The sequence below is a fragment of the Salmo salar genome, chromosome ssa24, assembly GCF_905237065.1.
Source record: "Salmo salar chromosome ssa24, Ssal_v3.1, whole genome shotgun sequence".
In the NCBI taxonomy this organism is placed as follows: domain Eukaryota; kingdom Metazoa; phylum Chordata; class Actinopteri; order Salmoniformes; family Salmonidae; genus Salmo; species Salmo salar.
The window spans coordinates 2991565-3015351 of NC_059465.1; the positions used below are offsets into that span (position 1 = coordinate 2991565).

The 23787-nt window shown below is 44.3% G+C and overlaps 1 protein-coding gene across 1 annotated transcript in view; it reads left to right on the top strand.

The window, feature by feature from the left end:
• Positions 1-23787, top strand: part of nf2a (NF2, moesin-ezrin-radixin like (MERLIN) tumor suppressor a) — a 65486-nt gene that overhangs the window by 21594 nt on the left and 20105 nt on the right. Inside the window, exons 8-13 of the mRNA XM_014171225.2 lie at positions 2795-2929; positions 3166-3240; positions 4275-4388; positions 4601-4723; positions 5179-5396; positions 9446-9551. Of these exons, the coding sequence (XP_014026700.1) occupies positions 2795-2929; positions 3166-3240; positions 4275-4388; positions 4601-4723; positions 5179-5396; positions 9446-9551 (771 nt within the window). The remainder of the gene's footprint in view (positions 1-2794; positions 2930-3165; positions 3241-4274; positions 4389-4600; positions 4724-5178; positions 5397-9445; positions 9552-23787) is intronic.

A 23787-nucleotide genomic window follows, 5' to 3' on the forward strand; every position in this document is an offset into this window, starting at 1 on the left:
ATCAGTCAAATGTATTTAAAGCCCTTTTTACATGAGCCGATGTCACAGTGCCGTACAGAAACCCAACCTAAAACCCCAAACAGCAATCAATGCAGATGTTGAAGCACGGTGGCTAGGAAAAACTCCCTAGAAAGGCAGGAACCTAGGAAGAAACCTAGAGAGGAACCAGGCTCTGAGGGGTGGCCAGTCCTCTTCTGGCTGTGCTGGGTGGAGATCAAACCAAATGTATTTGTCACATACACATGGTTAGCAGATGTTAATGCGAGTGTAGCGAAATGCTTGTGCTTCTAGTTCCGACCATGCAGTAATATCTAACAAGTAATCTAACCTAACAATTTCACAACTACCTTATACACACACAAGTGTAAAGGAATGAATAAGAATATGTACATAAAAATATATGAATGAGTGATGGCCAAACAGCGTAGGCAAGATGCAGTAGATGGTATAGAGTACAGTATATACATATGAGATGAGTAATGTAGGGTATGTAAACATTATATAAAGTGGCATTGTTTAAAGTGGCTAGTAATACATTTATTACATACATTTTTCCATTATTAAAGTGGCTAGAGTTGAGTCAGTATGTTGGCAGCAGCCACTCAATGTTAATGATGGCTGTTTGGCCTTGAGATAGAAGCTGTTTTTCAGTCTCTCGGTCCCCGCTTTGATGCACCTGTACTGACCTTGCCTTCTGGATGATAGCGGGGTGAAGAGGCAGTGGCTCGGGTGGTTGTTGTCCTTGATGATCTTTTTGGCCTTCCTTTGACATCGGGTGGTGTAGGTGTCCTGGAGGGCAGGTAGATTGCCCCCGGTGATGCGTTTTGCAGACCTCACTACCCTCTGGAGAGCCTTACGGTTATGGGCGGAGCAGTAGCCGTACCAGGTGGTGATACAGCCCGACAGGATGCTCTCGATAGTGCATCTATAAAAGTTTGTGAGTGTTTTTGGTGACAAGCCGAATTTCTTCCGCCTCCTGAGGTTGAAGAGGCGCTGCTGCGCCGCCTTCACCACGCTGTCTGTGTGGGTGTACCATTTCAGTTTGTCCGTGATGTGTACGCCGAGTAACTTAAAACTTTCCACTCTCTCCACTACTGTCCCGTCGATGTGGATAGGGGGCTGCTCCCTCTGCTGTTTCCTGAAGTCCACGATCATCTCCTTTGTTTTGTTGACATTGAGTGTGAGGTTATTTTCCTGACACCACACTCCGAGGGCCCTCACCTCCTCCCGGTAGGCCGTCTCGTCGTTGTTGGTAATCAAGCCTACCACTGTAGTGTCATCTGCAAACTTGATGATTGAGTTGGAGGCGTGCATGGCCACGCAGTCGTGGGTGAACAGGGACTACAGGAGAGGGCTGAGAACGCACCCTTGTGGGTGAGGTTATTCCTTCCGGAAAAGCTGACCACGACTCCATTTTGTTGCTCCCAGCCTATAGACAGAAACTAAAACAGGTAGCACCCACGCTCAGGTCTGTTCAACGCTGGTCCGATGTTTAGTACTAACTCTAAAGAGGAGTCCGTAATTTGCTTTCTAATGATCATGATCTTTTCGTCAAAGAAGTTCATGAATTTATTACTGCAGAAGTTGAAGCCATCCTCTCTCGGGGAATGCTGCTTTTTTGCTAGCTTTGCGACAGTATCAAAAATACATTTTGGATTGTTCTTATTCTCCTCAATTAAGTTGTAAAAATAGGATGATCGAGCAGCATAAATGGAATGAAATAAGCTTGTTTCTCAGAAGTTTAGCATAGGTTGTGCACTCTGCAAACAATGTGTCCACATAATGTATATAGAGTTGTTACAAAATTTGGGAGGCTCGTGGCGATGCGTTACGGAGTTCGATTTGGCTTCTCGAGGCTCTGCAATTGCGTCACACCCTCCATATGGAGCCGCATTTTTGGATCAAGCATAAATCGGCTTTTAGTCTAGGCCTCCACAATGGATTAGTTCACTGAGATGGGCACAAATAAATACACACACACAGTGTGTCGAGCAGTAACACAATCTCGGTCGACCAACAGACTAACGACCAAACAATCGACCAGTCGACTAATTGGGGTCAGCCCTAAAATGCATCATTCTATTTATCGTTATAACATCAATTTATAGCAATACGGATTTTTTTCCGTATTTCCCAGCTCTATAATAAATTGAGTTGCCAGCAGTGGAGGCTCCTGAGGGGAGGTCAGCTCATAATAATAGCTGGAACGGAGCGTTTGGAATGGCATCAAACACATGGAAACCCTGTGTTTGATGCATTTGATACCGTTCTGCTCCAGTCATTACCACAAGCTCTTTCTCCCTAATTAAGGTACCACCAACCTCCTGTGGTTGCCAGGTTGTGCCACTGCCACTACTGCCTGTCGGACAGTTAGACACGAGTGTAGAACAGTCAACAAAGAAAGTAGAGCAGTCAACAAAGAGCACTACATTGTATCGCAGCTGGTATTTATTAGCGTAAAGGAGAGTAATGAATTGTCTGTCAGAAAGACAAACACACTAGAGAAGTCTTGTAATCTCACAGCTACTGAGGGCTTTGTTTCCTCTTCTCATTCACCACCCAAGACTTCCTGGAAAATAGTGGAAAGTGTTACTAAGTCACTGATTTGGACTATCCTGGTTAAAGAAATGACATGGAATTAAATGTTCTTCATTAGGGTCATTGTAAATAATAATTTGTTCTTAACTGACTTGCCTAGTTAAATAAAAGGACACATACAAATAGGGTGTGTGGTTAACTTTCTTTGTTTCATCCTCACTTTCTTCATTTGTCACTGTTATTTTATTTCCCCCAGAACAAGAAGGGAACAGATCTCCTGCTGGGAGTGGATGCCTTGGGTCTACATATCTACGATCCAGACAACAAGTTAACCCCCAAATGTTCCTTCCCCTGGAATGAGATTCGCAACATCTCCTACAGCGACAGAGAGGTACTGGATTGTTACTACTACAGCCTCTGAAATTGGACCAGGATTGGGGTCAGTTCCATTTCAATCCAGTCAACTCAGGAATTAAACAGAAATTCTAATTTAATGCAGTTTACTTTCTGAGTTTACTGAATTTAAATGGAATTGAACCCAACCCTGAATCGAACAAGTCTGTTTTTACAGTTTGTGTAACTTCTTACTTTGAGGTTTTAATGTGTCTTGTCGTCTTTCTGATCAAGTTTGCCATAAAGCCTCTGGACAAGAAAACAGACGTGTTCAAGTTCAACTCCTCCAAGTTGAGGGTTAACAAGTTGGTGAGTACAGTGATGAAAACTAAACATGCTTTTTTTGTTGTTGACTGTATTATGTGAGAGCTAGATTCTTGCTTTTAAAGGCCCAGTGCTTGATTTTGAAACTTGATTTCCTGTCTTTTATACACTGAATGTACAAAACTCTTTCCATGACATAGCTTTCACCTGGATTCACCTGGTCAGTCTATCCCTTATTGATGTCACATGTTAAATCCACTTCAATCAGTGTATATGAAGGGGAGGATTTTTAAGCCTTGAGACATGGATTGTGTATTTGTGCCATTGAGGGTGATTGGGCAAGCCAAAATATTTAAGTGACTTTGAACAGGGTATGGTAGTAGGTGTGAGGTGCACTGGTTCGTGTCAAGAACTGCAACGCTGCTGAGTTTCACGCTCAACAGTTTCTTGTGTGTATCAAGAATGATCCACCACCCAAAGGATATCCAGCCAACTTGATATCCAGCCAACTTGTGGGAGGCGTTGGAGTCAATATGGGCCAGCATCCCTGTTAAACGCTTCTGACACCTTGTAGAGTCCATGCCCCGATGAATTGAGGCTGTTCTGAGGGCAAAAGGCAGGGTGCAACTCAATATTAGGAAGGTGTTCATAATGCTTTGTACACTCAGTTTATATTTCCACACTATAAGGGTTGGAATAATACTATGAAATTCTGAAAATGTTGATACTGCCCTTTTAGTGTAAGAGCTGTTTGAAAAGAGCGCCTGAAATATCAGCCTGTTTTGTTGGGATGGAGCTTTGGCCTGCCTGATGACCTCAAATGAGTTAATAGACCAATACGAAAGAGTTCCAAACCTCTCTGCCAATAACAGCCAGTTTTCAGTTTTCCCATCCACACCCTTGCCCCTCTCTTGCTTGAGAAATTGCTTTTTGCTAAGAAGCATTTCATTTTTTAATAAAAAATAAAAAATTCAAAACAATCACAGTAAGGTACTTTGTTGTTACCCAGAAATGATTTGATATTGAGATGAAAATGGCTGCATTGGACCTTTAAAACTCACCTAATTGTTCCTCTCTAGATCCTGCAGCTGTGCATGGGGAACCATGACCTGTTCATGCGGAGGAGGAGGGTAGACTCTCTAGAGGTGCAACAGATGAAGGCCCAGGCCCGAGAGGAGAGGGCCAGGAAACGGGTATGAGCAATGGAAGCTGAGTCGTGGGAAGAGACATGGTGGTTTACCACCCCTACGGTCTCTGTGCTCCTCTTTCTGCCCTTACAGCTGCAGCTCTTGTCCCCCTTGTTCCTCGTTACCTTTGTCCTCTGTCTCTTTGTGATCCTGACTATGTCGCTCTCGGTCAAACCTGTAACCTGCTCACGCCCCCGCCTCTCTCTGTCTGTGTCTAGGTGGAGAGGCAGCGGTTAGAGAGGGAGAAGCACCTGAGAGAGGTGGCAGAAAGAGCCAGGGACGATCTGGAAAGGAGACTGATACAGCTACAGGATGAAGCCCACATGGCCAATGACGCTCTGGTAAGGACAGTGGGGTGTTCCTTTTTTTAAACCCAGTGGGGTGTTCCTAGACCCAGACACATCTCATATATAAATAGATTTTTCACTTGGAAAAGGGATGGTTTACCCAGGGATTTTGGGTCCTGATGCTTAAAGACTGTTAATCAAAATAATTTAGTTTTTGTAATCGTTCTGCTAAGGCACAATATGTGGTTAATGATTTGTGTGTCTTACTCTCTTACCCTCCCCTCCCTCCCTCTTACTGCTTTCAGATGAGACAGCAGGCCCACGTAGCTGCTTTATGAATGTTTGTGAACTGCATATGAAATGCTTATGAAGGCCTTGTCTCTTTCCATCCCTCTATGTAGCTGCATAGTGGGGAGACAGCAGACCAGCTGAGGAGGAGGCTAAACTGCTTTATGAATGTTTATTAACTTCTATGAACATGTTATGTCTGTTTCTGTCCCCCTCTCTAGCTTCGTTCTGAGGAGACAGCAGATCTCCTGGCTGAGAAGGCCCAGATAGCTGAGGAGGAAGCGAAGCTGCTGTCCCAGAAGGCTAGTGAGGCCGAGGCCGAAATGCAGCGTATCAAGGTGACAGCCATCCGCTCAGAGGAGGAGAGGAGAATGATGGAGCAGAAGATGCTGGAGGCGGAGATGATGGCCCTCAAGATGGCTGATGAGTCAGAGAGGAGGTGAGTCAAATGGATGGTCCCGTGTGCCTCAGTTGGTAGAGAATGGCCCTTGCAATGCCAGAGTTGTGGGTTCGATTCCCACAGGGGACCAGTATGAAAATGCATGCACTCACTACTCTGGATAAGAGCGTCTGCTAAATTACAAAATTGTAAAGTAAAAAAATGTTGCTTAACTTCAATTTATTTTCTTTGGGTGAAAAATAGCACAACAAGATGTGCATTGGATGTAGAGAACGACCAATATGGGTTTTTAAGGGCAGTTACTGATTTTTGGGGACAAGGAGGCCAATGGCAGATATTTTATGATGATAATAAATATAATTAAATGTAAACATTTTGATGGTACATTTTTCCCAGAGACAGCCATGTATGCATTAACAAATCAATAATACAACCAATTTGACTTTGTTTTTAACAATGTAACAACATAATGGTAAATCTCATGATAAACTGGGTAAATCAAGATGGCATAGGCGTACTCACAATACAGGTGAATTCATATTCAATAGGACTGTGTGCATGCAGTGAGTTATTGAGGTCGTTTTGGCTTATTTCAGTCTATGGGGCTACAGATGACAAACAATCGGTGTTCCTTTTAATTTGGGACCATGTTAGGCCTACTGATCAACACTTTAAAAGAAAACTAAGTCACTTCTGTGAAAGAGAAAACAAACCACTTGTTAATCTTGTAGCCAGGCATTTTGGCTCAGCAAGGGAAAGTCATGGATAATCAGCTTTGAAATTAGTATATTTAGCATTATTAGCTTTATGAATGCTGAATTTTGTTAACCTAGCTAGTTAGCAAGCAAGCTACCGGTATGTTGCTTTGAAGTGCTGCAGCCTGTATGGGACATTGTTTTGCCTAACAGCAGTGTTGTGTTCGAGATCACCTAAAGCGAGACTGATTCAAGACCAGAGCAAATCGAGTCCGAGTGAAGACCGGAGGGGGACAAGGGGTCCGTGACCAGAAAAATGCGTCCATTTCAAGACTGTGCTTGCAATTTAGTGAAATCACCATAAGAGTTCAAAATGTATAGTATTTCTGTGTTCATATTTCAGAAATGTTTTTGTAATGGTTGTTTTTGTATTACGATTGGGAGCTACTGGCTTATTATGTCAGAGTTTATGGACTGCTTGTCCTTTATCATCATGTTGTGTGTGACTGCCTTCTTTCCATCGCCCATATGTAGTGGTGCCTGGAGAAGTGGGTATACTCAAATTGACAAAAAGTTCCCAAACAGCCCGCCCAGCGAAGGATTTCAGTGATTTCCTATTTTAAAAAACAAAAAAATCCTATTGATTTTTCCAATTGTCACTCAAAACCACTGAAAAAAAAGTGGCTATATACGGCTTATACCTGCGTTTAGCCTCAACTACACCACTGGCCCTTTGCGTTTTACAAAAAGTGCACTCCTACATGAGTGTGCTGGTATTAGTTGCTGTCTTCAGAATCAAGAACATGTCACACACTGAAGGCCTATACAGTGAGGGAAAAAAGTATTTGATCCCCTGCTGATTTTGTACGTTTGCCCACTGACAAAGAAATGATCAGTCTATAATTTTAATGGTAGGTTTATTTGAACAGTGAGAGACAGAATAACAACAAAAAAATCCAGAAAAACGCATGTCAAACATGTTATAAAATGATTTGCATTTTAATGAGGGAAATAAGTATTTGACCCCTCTGCAAAACATGACTTAGTACTTGGTGGCAAAACCCTTGTTGTCAATCACAGAGGTCAGACGTTTCTTGTAGTTGGCCACCAGGTTTGCACACATCTCAGGAGGGATTTTGTCCCACTCCTCTTTGCAGATCTTCTCCAAGTCATTAAGGTTTCAAGTCTGACGTTTGGCAACTCGAACCTTCAGCTCCCTCCACAGATTTTCTATGGGATTAAGGTCTGGAGACTGGCTAGGCCACTCCAGGACCTTAATGTGCTTCTTCTTGAGCCACTCCTTTGTTGCTTTGGCCGTGTGTTTTGGGTCATTGTCATGCTGGAATACCCATCCACGACCCATTTTCAATGCCCTGGCTGAGGGAAGGAGGTTCTCACCCAAGATTTGACGGTACATGGCCCCGCCCATCGTCCCTTTGATGCGGTGAAGTTGTCCTGTCCCCTTAGCAGAAAAACACCCCCAAAGCATAATGTTTCCACCTCCATGTTTGACGGTGGGGATGGTGTTCTTGGGGTCATAGGCAGCATTCCTCCTCCTCCAAACACGGTGAGTTGAGTTGATGCCAAAGAGCTCCATTTTGGTCTCATCTGACCACAACACGTTCACCCAGTTGTCCTCTGAATCATTCAGATGTTCATTGGCAAACTTCAGACGGGCATGTATATGTGCTTTCTTGAGCAGGGGGACCTTGCGGGCGCTGCAGGATTTCAGTCCTTCGCGGCGTAGTGTGTTACCAATTGTTTTCTTGGTGACTATGGTCCCAGCTGCCTTGAGCTCATTGACAAGATCCTCCCGTGTAGGTCTGGGCTGATTCCTCACCGTTCTCATGATCATTGCAACTCCACGAGGTGAGATCTTGCATGGAGCCCCAGGCTGAGGGAGATTGACAGTTCTTTTGTGTTTCTTCCATTTGTGAATAATCGCACCAACTGTTGTCACCTTCTCACCAAGCTGCTTGTCGATGGTCTTGTAGCCCATTCCAGCCTTGTGTAGACTACATTCTTGTCCTTGACATCCTTGGAGAGCTCTTTGGTCTTGGCCATGGTGGAGAGTTTGGAATCTGATTGATTGATTGCTTCTGTGGACAGGTGTCTTTTATACAGGTAACAAACTGAGATTAGGAGCACTCCCTTTAAGAGTGTGCTCCTAATCTCAGCTCGTTACCTGTATAAAAGACACCTGGGAGCCAGACATCTTTCTCATTGAGAGGGGGTCAAATACTTATTTCCCTCATTAAAATGCAAATCAATTTATAACATTGTTGACATGTGTTTTTCTGGATTTTTCAGTTTAGCCTTCTGGCCTACTCTACATGACAAAGACTGAGTTTATCGACCTACAGTTGGTTTCCAGATTTCAGTTTCCATTTAAGCCATCTGAACAGTATGTTGCTGTTCCCTTGACGTGTAATAGGTGTCACGCCTACTCCTGCTCCCTCCGGGGCTTGATGTCACCACTCTACTAACCACCGGTCCTGGCAACCCACATTGCATACCTGGCAATCATTGCTCACACCTGCTCCCCATCGTTAAGCACACCTGGGCTTCATCACCACCCTGATTACTCTCCATTCATATAGCCCTCACCAACCTCAGTCATCAGGCAGTATTAGTTCTGTTTTCATGTAATTCTCTTCGTTATTATTAAACTCACCATCTGCACCTGCTTCCTTACTCCCTGCGTCGTCATTACAAATAGGCCTATTTTGAAGTCCCCGTCTTGTGACTGTCAAATGTGTATAGCGTTTCACAAATTACACAACACTGCTATCATCCTCCTTTTCCACTTCACCAAATTTTCCCGAACTTTTCTCTCTCCATTCTCTTTATTTTTAACTCTCCATTTCGCAGCTTTTCTCTCATTAAATTAAACTCTGACGTTGTCCTTTTTGCCTCAGTGGATCGACTTGAACTTTCTGCCTGTTCTCAAAAGTGATTGGCGTGTAGGCTATTTGGTGTAGGTAAAGTTAGGCCCTGAAGCATAGACTTACGTACTAATGCCAGATAGCCTTAAAATAATGAAAGAACCTCAATGTAGGCCCATAGAATTAAATTGCGCAAGAGTGATTTATGGATTTACATTTTTTTGATTTTCTCTTTATTCAACCCACCCGCCCTTCACCCACACAGTATTTCATGACCCTAAACCCGTCCGCCCCACAGGTACTGCGGGTTATGATTCAACCCGTGCAGTGCATTACTAACATACACACATTCTATTTACTCTGTATTTAATGAAGAAATGGTAATTACATGGTAAAAAAAAAGTGTACATGCAATGCCTCTATACAAATCGTCTATTTATTTCAGCCTCTCACTGACCCCCTCTCTTCCCCTCTCTCTTTCTTTCTCTCCCTCCCTGCCTCCTTTCAGGGCAATGGAGGCTGACCAGCTGAAGCAGGACTTGCAGGAAGCCAGGGACTCTGAAAGGAGGGCCAAACACAAGCTGCTAGAGATCACCAGCAAGTCTACCTACTCGGTAACAGCCTGGATACAAACAGGCACACACACACACTCTCACACATTCACAAAAATGTGATTGCATAAGAGCAGGCAATACACACATATCCTCCTACACAAGAACAGCTCTTACACTCAGAAATCCATCCACGAAAGGATGCAACCCACACACACACTCGCTTACACAACAGCCAACATACACTTACAAACCCGCCTACACATCAACCCAGCTACACAAGTCTACTCTCTCTCTCACACACACACACACACACACACACACACACACACACACACACACACACACACACACACACATATATATACGTATTATGTATGTATATATACACGTGTGTGTGTGTGTGTGTGTGTGTGTGTGTGTGTGTATATATATATTCACATACATTTTACATTTACGTCATTTAGCAGACGCTCTTATCCAGTCGACTTACAGTAGTGAATGCATACATTTCATACATTTTTTTCCCCTGTACTGGTCCCCCCGTGGGAATCAAACCCACAACTCTGGCGTTGCAAACACCATGCTCTACCAACTAAGCCACATACATGTATGCATTAGAATAAGACTGACATGTACAATATCCTTGACACATGCTCCAGCTTTTATCTTCATGTTAGCCTACATGTAAAAGCATAAAACAATTGTTGTGTATTGATATTCTAGTTTGTCCCTTTAGGGCACCTGTAACGCTCCCCTGCTTACGTACTTAGGAATGCTTGGAATGTTTTGTCCTATGAAATGCATTAAACAATGCCCACTATAGTTTCTACTGTAGTGACCTGTCCTTATGTTAGCTATATAAGTAATACAGTGTGCTATACAACAAAACTGGCGACAAGGAAGAAATGTTCTCACATTTGCGTTCATTATTTTTGGCAAAAAATCTGTTTAATTAGTTTTGCTGGCTGTAGAAAGACGCAAAGAAAATGTGGAGCTAGCCAGTCGAGTGATGCTAGCTAACTTCCGATGTCACATCAACGAAAGCCTCGAGAGGGAGAAAGTGGAATTACTGTGAGTGGAAAAAAAGGGGTCTAGGAGTAAGGGAACGTCTAAAAAGTGTAAAAGTAAATTTATAAACTGAAATGTCTGCACTGGTTGGATATATTGGAACGTTTAATGAATCTGTGGAACAATGGAGTTCTTACAAAGTTTTGAGTACTTTGTTGGCAAATGGAATTAAAGCAGAAGTAATTGTGCCAACATTTGACTCTGATGGGAGGAAAAACATTAAATCTACTGCGCAGCCTACTTGCCCTAAAAAAAACCTGGTGGTGATAAATCATATGATGAAATTGTGGCTAACATAAAAGGACATTACTCTCCCAAACCGAAATGAAGGAAATGCGGATATGTTCAATGGAGAACTTGGCAGTGTGAAGGACATAAGTTAAACTGACCGTGTAACCAGACAGCAAGCCAAAATGCTTCAAAGCAAGACCTGTCCCATACACCATAAAACCAAAAGTTGAAACTTAGCTAAAAGGATCTAGTGAATGGGCTATACCTGTCATTCCAGTCATAAAAGATGGACCACTCAGACACTGTGGCGATTTCAAAGTCACAGTTAACCCCGTCTTTGGCAAATCTGACCACGACTCCATTTTGTTGCTCCCATCCTATAGACAGAAACTAAAACAGGAAACGCCCGTGCTCAGGTCTGTTAAACGCTGGTCCGACCAATCTGATTCCACGCTTCAAGATTGCTTCGATCACATGGACTGGGATATTTTCCGGATAGCGTCGAACAACAACATTAATGTATACGCTGATCCGGTGAGTGAGTTTATTAGCAAGTGCGTCGGTGATGTTGTACCTACAGCGACTATTAAAACCTTCCCCAACCAGAGACTGTGGATTGATGGCAGCATTCGTGCAAAACTGAAAGCGCGAAGCACTGCTTTTAATCAGGACAGGCGACCGGAAACATGACCAAATACAAACAGTGTAGTTATTCCCTCCGCAAGTCAATCAAACAAGCTAAGCGTCAGTATAGAGACAAAGTAGAGTCGCAATTCAACGGCTCAGACACGAGAGGTATGTGGCAGGGTCTACAGTCAATCACGGACTACAAAAAGAAAACCAGCCCCGTCGCAGACCCCGAAGTCTTGCTCTCAGACAAACTAAACTGCTTCTTTGCTCGCTTTGAGGACAATACAGTGCCACTGACACGGCCCGCTACCAAAACCTGCGGGCTCTCCTTCACCGCAGCCAACGTGAGTAAAACATTTAAACGTGTTAACCCTCGCAAGGCTACCGGCCCAGACGGCATCCCTAGCCGCGTCCTCAGAGCATGCGCAGACCAGTTGACTGGTGTGTTTAGGGACATATTCAATCAATCCCTATCCCAGTCTGCTGTTCCCACATGCTTCAAAAGGGCCACCATTGTTCCTGTTCCCAAGAAAGCTAAGGTAACTGAGCTAAACAACTATCGCCCCGTAGCACTCACTTCCGTCATAATGAAGTGCTTTGAGAGACTAGTCAAGGATCATATCACCTCCGCCCAAATAGGTACACAGACGACGCAATCACACTGCCCTAACCCATCTGGATAAGAGGAATACCTATGTAAGAATGACCCTGGGTCTGGACCCCGCCCTGTGCAACTGGGTCCTGGACTTTCTGACGGGATGCCCCCAGGTGGTGAGGGTAGGAAACATCTCCACCCCGCTGATCCTCAACACTGGGGCCCCACAAGGGTGCGTTCTCAGCCCTCTCCTGTAGTCCCTGTTCACCCATGACTGCGTGGCCATGCACGCCTCCAACTCAATCATCAAGTTTGCAGACGACACTACAGTGGTAGGCTTGATTACCAACAACGACGAGACGGCCTACAGGGAGGAGGTGAGGGCCCTCGGAGTGTGGTGTCAGGAAAATAACCTCACACTCAATGTCAACAAAACAAAGGAGATGATCGTGGACTTCAGGAAACAGCAGAGGGAGCACCCCCATATCCACATCGACAGGACAGTAGTGGAGAAGGTGGAACGTTTTAAGTTCCTCGGCGTACATGTCACGGACAAACTGAAATGGTCCACCCACACAGACAGCGTGGTGAAGAAGGCGCAACAGAAGGCGCAACACCTCAGGAGGCTGAAGAAATTTGGCTTGTCTCCAAAAACACTAAAACTTTTACAGATGCACAATCGAGAGCATCCTGTCGGGCTGTATCACCGCCTGGTACGGCAACTGCTCCGCCCACAACCGTAAGGCTCTCCAGAGAGTAGTGAGGTCTGCACAACACATCACCGTGGACACCTACACCACCCGATGTCACAGGAAGGCCATAAAGATCATCAAGGACAACAACCACACGAGCCACTGCCTGTTCACCCCGCTACCATCCAGAATGCGAGGTCAGTACAGGTGCATCAAAGCGGGGACCGAGAGACTGAAAAACAGCTTCCATCTCAAGGCCATCAGACTGTTAAACAGCCATCACTAACATTGAGTGGCTGCTGCCAACATACTGACTCAAATCTCTAGCCACTTAATAATAAAAAATTGGATGTAATGTATCACTAGTCACTTTAAACAATTCCACTTTATATCATGTTTACATACCCTACATTACTCATCTCATATGTATATACTGTACTCTACACCATCTACTGCATCTTGCCTATGCCGTTCGGCCATCGCTCATCCATATATTTATATGTACATATTCTTATTCATCCCTTTACACTTGTGTGTATAAGGTAGTTGTGAAATTGTTAGATTACTTGTTAGATATTACTGCATGGTTGGAACTAGAAACACAAGCATTTCGCTACACTCGCATTAACATCTGAAAACCAAGTGTATGTGACCAATAAAATTTGATTTGATTTGACTGCAGAAACATAACCACTACCCCTCATTGAGTACCTCTTTTCTGGTTTACCTGGAGGACAGAAATTCAGTAAGAAAGGTCTATCTACAGATCCATGTGGATTAAGAGTCACAAGAACTGTAGACCATAGTGACTCACAAAGGACTGTACAGGTACCGGAGGCTTCTTTTTGGAATCACCTCAGCTCTGGCCTTGTTTCAGAGAGCTATGGACCAGATACTGAGCGTGCTCACCGGGGTCTAATGTTACCTTGAGCTACTCATCAACAGGCAAAGACGAGCATGGGCACCTGAGAAACCTGGATGCTACACTACAGAGACTGGAGGAGTATGGTCGGAGGGTCTAGAAGGACAAATGCACGTTTTTCCGGCCTTCTGTTGAGTACCTGGGCCACGTCATCAACAGTTCAGCGCTCCACAAAGTGCCATCAAAGGTGAAGGCCGTCGCAGAAGCTCCTTCCCCACAGAACGGGAGCTTTCGCATCACGGACCTTAAATAAAGTCGAGAGCAATTATGCACAGATGGAGCGTGAAGCACTCGCCATCGTGTTTGGAGTTAAGAAATGTAATCAGTTTCTGTTTAGCCGACAATTTACACTGCTGACGGACCATAGACAACTCACCTCAATCTTTGGTCACCACACCGGCATTCCATTGCTCGCAGCCAGCCGCATGCAGCGATGGGCATTACTGTTATCTGCTCACCAGTACGATATCAGCAGACGGCCTCTCAAGGCTTCCCTTACCCGTCACAGACACTGAGCACTCCCAGGCTGAAATCTTCTACTTCAAGGAAGTGACGCACACCCCAGTTACATCTGTCCAAGTGAAAAAGTTCACCCACACTAATCCAGTGATGTCTGAGGTTGTGTACATTGTCACTCGTGGGAAAGTAGGAGAGCTGTCAGACAGCCTAAAGCCTTACCTGGTGAGGAGAAACGAGCTCACAGTTCAGTCTGGATGCTTGCTATGGGGCTTTCAAGTCATCATACCGCTGCTCTGAGAAGGCAGGTGCTTGAACTCCATTCAGGGCACTGTGGCATGGTGCGAATAAAGGAGATTGCACACAGCTACTTTTGGTGGCCAGGTTTGGACGCTGCTATCGAAGACCAGGCCAAGTCACGTTCTGCATGTCAAAAGATGAGGAACATGCCTTAGCTATGGGACTTCTCAGAGGAGCCTTGGCAGCGAGTCCACATAGACTATGCAGGCCCACTGGAGGATAATATGTTCTTAGTTGCAGTCGACGTACACAGCAAATGGCCTGACGTTGCAGTGATGAAGAGATGAAAGTTTTGTCCAGACAAAAGGAGCAAGCTTTAAAAACATCACAAGGGAACGGGGCCCTCAATAGACGCCTAAACACCTTCCTGTTGACCTACAGAAACACCCCCCATGCTACAACAAATTGCACCCATGTAATTTTTCCATATAGACACACCCTGTGTTTTTTAATAAAATCAACGATATATACTGCTCAAAAGAATAAAGGGAACACTTAAACAACACATCCTAGATCTGAATGAAAGAAATAATCTTATTAAATACTTTTTTCTTTACATAGTTGAATGTGCTGACGACAAAATCACACAAAAATAATCAATGGAAATCCAATTTATCAACCCATGGAGGTCTGGATTTGGAGTCACACTCAAAATTAAAGTGGAAAACCACACTACAGGCTGATCCAACTTTGATATAATGTCCTTAAAACAAGTCAAAATCAAGCTCAGTAGTGTGTGTGGCCTCCACGTGCCTGTATGACCTCCCTACAACGCCTGGGCATGCTCCTGATGAGGTGGCGGATGGTCTCCTGAGGGATCTCCTCCCAGACCTGGACTAAAGCATCCGCCAACTCCTGGACAGTCTGTGGTGCAACGTGGCGTTGGTGGATGGAGCGAGACATGATGTCCCAGATGTGCTCAATTGGATTCAGGTCTGGGGAACGGGCGGTCCAGTCCATAGCATCAATGCCTTCCTCTTGCAGGAACTGCTGACACACTCCAGCCACATGAGGTCTAGCATTGTCTTGCATTAGGAGGAACCCAGGGCCAACCGCACCAGCATATGGTCTCACAAGGGGTCTGAGGATCTCATCTCGGTACCTAATGGCAGTCAGGCTACCTCTGGCGAGCACATGGAGGGCTCTGTGGCCCCCCAAAGAAATGCCACCCCACACCATGACTGACCCACCGCCAAACCGGTCATGCTGGAGGATGTTGCAGGCAGCAGAACGTTCTCCACGGCGTCTCCAGACTCTGTCACGTCTGTCACGTGCTCAGTGTGAACCTGCTTTCGTCTGTGAAGAGCACAGGGCGCACAAATGCCAAACGTCCTGCACGGTGTTGGGCTGTAAGCACAACCCCCACCTGTGGACGTCGGGCCCTCATACCACCCTCATGGAGTCTGTTTCTGACCATTTGAGCAGACACATGCACATTTGTGGCCTGCTGGAGGTCATTTTGCAGGGCTCTGGCAGTGCTCCTCCTGCTCCTCCTTGCACAAAGGCGGAGGTAGCGGTCCTGCTGCTGAGTTGTTGCCCTCCTACGGCCTCCTCCACGTCTCCTGATGTACTGGCCTGTCTCCTGGTAGCGCCTCCATGCTCTGGACACTACGCTGACAGACACAGCAAACCTTCTTGCCACAGCTCGCATTGATGTGCCATCCTGGATGAGCTGCACTACCTGAGCCACTTGTGTGGGTTGTAGACTCCGTCTCATGCTACCACTAGAGTGAAAGCACCGCCAGCATTCAAAAGTGACCAAAACATCAGCCAGGAAGCATAGGAACTGAGAAGTGGTCTGTGGTCCCCACCTGCAGAACCACTGCTTTATTGGGGGTGTCTTGCTATTTGCCTATAATTTCCACCTGTTGTCTATTCCATTTGCACAACAGCATGTGAAATTTATTGTCAATCAGTGTTGCTTCCTAAGTGGACAGTTTGATTTCACAGCAGTGTGATTGACTTGGAGTTACATTGTGTTGTTTAAGTGTTCCCTTTATTTTTTGGAGCAGTGTATATTGTGCTTACGGTTTTATGAAATAAGACAAATGCCTCGAGTGCGCCAGAAATCTAGATAACCAGAAGAGAAACTTAACCTGACCCAACTCTTCTCCTCCTGCTCCTGCTGGCTTTTGCAGATTCTGCCATTACTCTCCTGAAGTTGCCGGTAATAGGCTACACGAATGTGGAATGCCAATTTATCTTACCATTTCTAGCTATCTGGGTGATAGTTTTGGTTTTCGTGAAAAAGTTTGTTTTAATTTATAATTTCTTCATATCTAAATCATTGTCATGTAGTTAATCTAAATTATATCTAAATTAAAATGATACAAACCTTAAAAGTAACTCCCATTGCCAACTATGTAAAAATAGCCTACATAAAGCCAACAAATAAAAACATTGCAGCCTGCAGGTAGAAAATATCCTGATTTTAAAAAGAAATATCCTATAAATCACATAGGCCATGTGTAATGTAGCCAATCTGCAAGGAACTTGAAACATTGTAACTATTAACTTGGGTCCTGCTTGAAGCTTGCATATAAAATATTCTGGGCCCTCAGAGTTTCCCGTGCCAGTGAGCTTGGGACAGACACAGCTGTAGGCTATTTGCGCAAGGGTTAAGAAGCATTGCTTGACTTGGCAGGAGCTCACCGGGGCTGAGTACCGGCACCTAAAATGTTCTGCTGCTTGAGTTCCTGTTCCTTTTTATAGAATATTAGCTCACATATTGTGGAGCTCCTGCACCTAAATATAAACAGTACCAGCACTCAAAATGAGTACCGTAACTTATTTCAGTCCAAGTCAAGCACTGATAAGTAATCAGGTAGGCTTATTTTATGACGTTTCCACTCGAACAGAGCATGACATTTTTCCCTTTCACACTGAGATTATCGAAACGGAGAGAGCTAGAAAGGTTTTCCAAATACATTGAGGAACTATTGTAATTCTCAATGGATGTAAAAACAGACTTTGTTTGCTTGCTATTTGAGTTGAAGAAAACATTACTTTGAGAAGCTCCACAGGTCATTAGTGGTTGTGTGTTAAGCCAATCAGAAATACTATCAGATTCCCAAATGGACACATTTATATGCCTACATTTGCACGCAGGCCAGGAAGCCTATCGCCCTACTTAACAACATTGTCAACATTGACAGGAGCTCTCCAAACAAAAAGACAATGACTAAATTGACACAACTAGTAAATGGAATGAAATTAACCAAAACGTGTTTCTCACAAGTGTAGCATACGTTGTGTACTCTGCAAATAATGTGTCCACTCCGACAATGATAACGGGAATAATAATATTGTATGCATTAACAGAAATGACAGAGATTAGAAATTACTGGTGAAATATGTAATGGGGAATTGATATATGCTAAAAATCTAGCGCAAACAAATAACAGAATGAAGTTATGATACAATAAATGTGCACAAATTGGCAGGAGAGAGCGCATTCTGGAGAAAGAAGTGAGTTGTGCATCTGGGTGCATGGTCAATCCGACGTCTGCATTGCCCATGCAGCATTTACGGTGATATGGCCTCAGCAGAAGTCAGGGCATTGGTACTTCTTGCGATTCGCAGAGCAGTGCAGAGCAGAGCTGTTGTCAAGGAAGTGAGTTTGTGTTTTTTACAGGCTGTAGAAAACCGTCAACCAATCATGTCAATGTGGAGCAATACAGAGCCCTACAAAATTTGGGAGGAGCATGGTGATGCTGTATGGAGCTCGATTTGACCTCTGGAGGCTCTACAATTGCGTTACACCATCCATATGGAGCCTTGGACCACATTTTTGGATCAAGTATAAATTGACTTTTAGTCTAGGCCTCCAATGGACTAGTTCACTGAGATGAGTGCAAATATATATACTACCGTTCAAAAGTTTGGGGTCACTTCGAAATGTCCTTGTTTTCCATGAAAACATACATGAAATGAGTTGCAAAATGAATAGGAAATATAGTCAAGACGTCTAAGGTTATAAAGATTTTTAATTTAAATAATAATTATACGTCAAACAATCCTCCATTTGCAGCAATTACAGCCTTGCAGACCTTTGGTATTCTAGTTGTCAATTTGTTGAGGTAATCTAAAGAGATTTCACCCCATGCTTCCTGAAGCACCTACCACAAGTTGGATTGGCTTGATGGGCACTTTTTACGTACCATATGGTCAAGCTGCTCCCACAACAGCTCAATAGGGTTGAGATCCGGTGACTGTGCTGGCCACTCCATTATAGACAGAATACCAGCTGACTGCTTCTTCCCTAAATAGTTCTTGCATACTTTGGTGCTGTGCTTTGGGTCATTGTCCTGTTGTAGGAGGAAATTGGCTCCAATTAAGCGCCGTCCACAGGGCATGGCATTCCAAGATGGAGTTATAGCCTTCCTCCTTCAAGATCCCTTTTACCCTGTGCTGGTACTGTGAGGTGTCTGTTTCTCAAACTAGACACTCTAATGTACTTGTCCTCTTGCTCAGTTGTACACCGGGGCCTCCCACTCTATTCTGGTTAGAGTCAGTTTGTGCTGTCCTGTGAAGGGAGTAGTGCACAGCGTTGTATGAGATCTTCAGTTTCTTGGCAATTTGTTGTTTCTGGCCATTTTGAGCCTGTAATCAAACCCACAAATGCTGATACTCCAGATACTCAACTAGTCTAAAGAAGGACAGTTTTATTGCTTCTTTAATCAGTACAGTAGTTTTCGGCTGTGCTAACATAATTGCAAAAGGGTTTTCTAATGATCAATTAGCCTTTTAAAATTCTAAACTTGGATTAGCTAACACAACGTGCCATTGGAACACAGGAGTGATGGTTGCTGATAATGGGCCAAAAAACTTTTGAACGGCAGTGTATATTTGTTACTGCTTGACTAAAACATTCTCGGTCGACCAACAGCCTAACAATCGACCAGTCGACTAATTGGGGTCAGCCCTATCAGCAACAGTGGTCGCACAAACAGGCCCTGTGTCCTACACAGTTCACACACCGGAGAACATAATCTGCAGGAGACACGTGGATCAACTGTTGCCAGGAACCAACCTCAGAGATGACTCATGTCAAGTGACAAACCAAGATCAGCTACTGGAGACCTACCATGATTACGAGCCATCACCTGAACATCCACTGCAGCAACCTCCAAATTTGAAAAGTGCTCCAAACTCAATTGAACCAGCCAGAGTGCCTGCTCAGGGTACTGTTGCACCCCAGTCTGGGCATACACCATCATCTCTCTGACTCAGTGACAATGCGACTGTCGACTCACCTGTACGTTGTCGTTACGAGAGAGAAAGACGACCCCCTGAAAGATTGAACATTTAGTTCAGACTAACCTCCGACATTGGGGCAGAATACACCCCAGAGTTAAGTCTGGGAACTGAGGCCATCTATCTTCTTTGCCTAGTTCAGAAAAGGTTATTCTGAAAAGTTCCTTTATTTACATTAAGAGAACTGTTATGTTAAAAAGAAAATAATATGCAAAACAGTGAAATTCACTTTTTCCTTATGAGGCATCAGAAGTAAAGGGAGAAGAATATGTTGTGTATTGATATTCTAGTTTGTCCCTTTATTCCACCTGTAACGCCAACCTGCTTACGTACATTGGAATGCTTGGAATGTTTTGTCTTGTGAAACGCATTAAACAATGCCCACGTTAGTTTTTACTCAGGTCCTGTACTTACAGTATATTAGTTGTATAAGTAATACAGTGTGCTATACAGCAAATTCTCTCATTGATGCAGCGGCATTCACATCCAAATCTGTTTACATTAAATGTCTGACTCGTGTAAATGAACTCATCACCCTTCCACCACTTAGATGCACAGTAGCTAGTCCACCTCCAGCACAGTAGCCTTTACACTCTGCCTGCCTGCCCGCCCACAAGAGAATTATGTTCATATTACATCACTTCTCAGTATTACAGAGTACAGTACATCAAATCAAAATCAAATCAAATTTATTTTTATATAGCCCTTCGTACATCAGCTGATATTCTCAAAGTGCTGTACAGAAACCCAGCCTAAAACCCCAAACAGCAAGCAAAGCATGTGAAAGAAGCACGGTGGCTAGGAAAAACTCCCTAGGAAAAACTCCCTAGAAAGGCCAAAAACCTAGGAAGAAACCTAGAGAGGAACCAGGCTATGAGGGGTGGCCAGTCCTCTTCTGGCTGTGCAGGGTGGATATTATAACAGAACATGGTCAAAATGTTAAAATGTTCATAAATGACCAGCATGGTCAAATAATAATAATCATAGTAGTTGTCGAGGGTGCAACAAGCACGTCCGGTGAACAGGTCAGGGTTCCATAGCCGCAGACAGAACAGTTGAAACTGGAGCAGCAGCACGGCCAGGTGGACTGGGGACAGCAAGGAGTCATCATACCAGGTAGTCCTGAGGCATGGTCCTAGGGCTCAGGTCCTCCGAGAGAAAGACAGAAAGAGAGAAAGAGAGAATTAGAGAGAGCATATTTAAATACACACAGGACACCGGATAAGACAAGAGAAATACTCCAGATGTAACAGACTGACCCTAGCCCCCCGACACATAAACTACTGCAGCATAAATACTGGAGGCTGAGACAGGAGGGATCAGAAGACACTGTGGCCCCATCCGATGATACCCCGGACAGGGCCAAACAGGCAGGATATAACCCCACCCACTTTGCCAAAGCACAGCCCCCACACCACTAGAGGGATGTCTCCAACCACCAACTTACCGTCCTAAGACAAGGCCGAGTATAGCCCACAACGATCTCCGCCATGGCACAACCCAAGGGGGGGCGCCAACCCAGACAGGAAGACCACGTCAGTGACTCAACCCACTCAAGTGACGCACCCCTCCCATGGACGGCATGGAAGAACACCAGTAGGCCAGTGACTCAGCCCCTGTAAAAGGGTTAGAGGCAGAGAATCCCAGTGGAAAGAGGGGAACCGGCAAGGCAGAGACAGCAAGGGCGGTTCGTTGCTCCAGCCTTTCCGTTCACCTTCACACTCCTGGGCCAGACTATACTTAATCATAGGACCTACTGAAGAGATAAGTCTTCAGTAAAGACTTAAAGGTTGAGACTGAGTCTGCGTCTCTCACATTGGTAGGCAGACCATTCCATAAAAATGGAGCTCTATAGGAGAAAGCCCTACCTCCAGCCGTTTGCTTAGAAATTCTAGGGACAATTAGGAGGCCTGCGTCTTGTGACCATAGCGTACGTGTAGGTATGTACGGCAGGACCAAATCGGAAAGATAGGTAGGAGCAAGCCCATGTAATGCTTTGTTTGTTAGCAGTAAAACCTTGAAATCAGCCCTTGCCTTAACAGGAAGCCAGTGTATGGAGGCTAGCACTGGAGTAATATGATCAAATTTTTTGGTTCTAGTCAGGATTCTAGCAGCCGTATTTAGCACTAACTGAAGTTTATTTAGTGCTTTATCCGGGTAGCCGGAAAGTAGAGCATTGCAGTAGTCCAGCCTAGAAGTAACAAAAGCATGGATTAATTTTTCTGCGTAATTTTTGGACAGAAAATTTCTGATTTTTGCAATGTTACGTAGATGGAAAAAAGCTGTCCTTGAAACAGTCTTGATATGTTCTTCAAAAGAGAGATCAGGGTCCAGAGTAACGCCGAGGTCCTTCACAGTTTTATTTGAGACGACTGTACAACCATCCAGATTAATTGTCAGATTCAACAGAAGATCTCTTTGTTTCTTGGGACCTAGAACAAGCATCTCTGTTTTGTCCGAGTTTAAAAGTAGAAAGTTTGCAGCCATCCACTTCTTTATGTCTGAAACACAGGCTTCTAGCGAGGGCAATTTTGGGGCTTCACCATGTTTCATTGAAATGTACAGCTGTGTGTCGTCCGCATAGCAGTGAAATTTAACATTATGTTTTCGAATGACATCCCCAAGAGGTAAAATATATAGTGAAAACAATAGTGGTCCTAAAACGGAACCTTGAGGAACACCGAAATTTACAATTGATTTGTCAGAGGACAAACCATTCACAGAGACAAACTGATATCTTTCCGACAGATAAGATCTAAACCAGGCCAGAACTTGTCCATGTAGACCAATTTGGGTTTCCAATCTCTCCAAAAGAATGTGGTGATCGATGGTATCAAAAGCGGCACTAAGATCTAGGAGCACGAGGACAGATGCAGAGCCTCGGTCTGATGTCATTAAAAGGTCATTTACCACCTTCACAAGTGCAGTCTCAGTGCTATGATGGGGTCTAAAACCAGACTGAAGCGTTTCGTATACATTGTTTGTCTTCAGGAAGGCAGTGAGTTGCTGTGCAACAGCTTTTTCTAACATTTTTGAGAGGAATGGAAGATTCGATATAGGCCGATAGTTTTTTATAATTTCTGGATCAAGATTCGGCTTTTCCAAGAGAGGCTTTATTACTGCCACTTTTAGTGAGCTTGGTACACATCCGGTGGATAGAGAGCCGTTTATTATGTTCAACATAGGAGGGCCAAGCACAGGAAGCAGCTCTTTCAATAGTTTAGTTGGAATAGGGTCCAGTATGCAGCTTGAGGGTTTGGAGGCCATGATTATTTTCATCATTGCGTCAAGAGATATAGTACTAAAACACTTTAGTATCTCCCTTGATCCTAGGTCCTGGCAGAGTTGTGCAGACTCAGGACAATGGAGCTTTGGAGGAATACCCAGATTTAAAGAGGAGTCTGTAATTTGCTTTCTAATGATCATGATCTTTTCCTCAAAGAAGTTCATACATTTATTACTGCTGAAGTGAAAGCCATCCTCCATTTGCGAAGGCTGCTTTTTAGTTAGCTTTGCGACAGTATCAAAAAGAAATTTCGGATTGTTCTTATTTTCCTCAATTAAGTTGGAAAAATAGGATGATCGAGCAGCAGTAAGGGCTCTTCGATACTGCACGGTACTGTCTTTCCAAGCTAGTCGGAAGACTTCCAGTTTGGTGTGGCGCCATTTCCGTTCCAATTTTCTGGAAGCTTGCTTCAGAGCTCGTGTATTTTCTGTATACCAGGGAGCTAGTTTCTTATGACAGATGTTTTTAGTTTTTAGGGGTGCAACTGCATCTAGGGTATTGCGCAAGGTTAAATTGAGTTCCTCGGTTAGGTGGTTAACTGATTTTTGTCCTCTGACGTCCTTGGGTAGGCAGAGGCAGTCTGGAAGGGCATCAAGGAATCTTTGGGTTGTCTGAGAATTTATAGCACGACTTTTAATGCTCCTTGGTTGGGGTCTGAGCAGATTATTTGTTGCAATTGCAAACGTAATAAAATGGTGGTCCGATAGTCCAGGATTATGAGGAAAACACATTTAGATCCACAACATTTATTCCATGGGACAAAACTAGGTCCAGAGTATGACTGTGGCAGTGAGTAGGTCCAGAGACATGTTGGACAAAACCCACTGAGTCGATGATGGCTCCGAAAGCCTTTTGGAGTG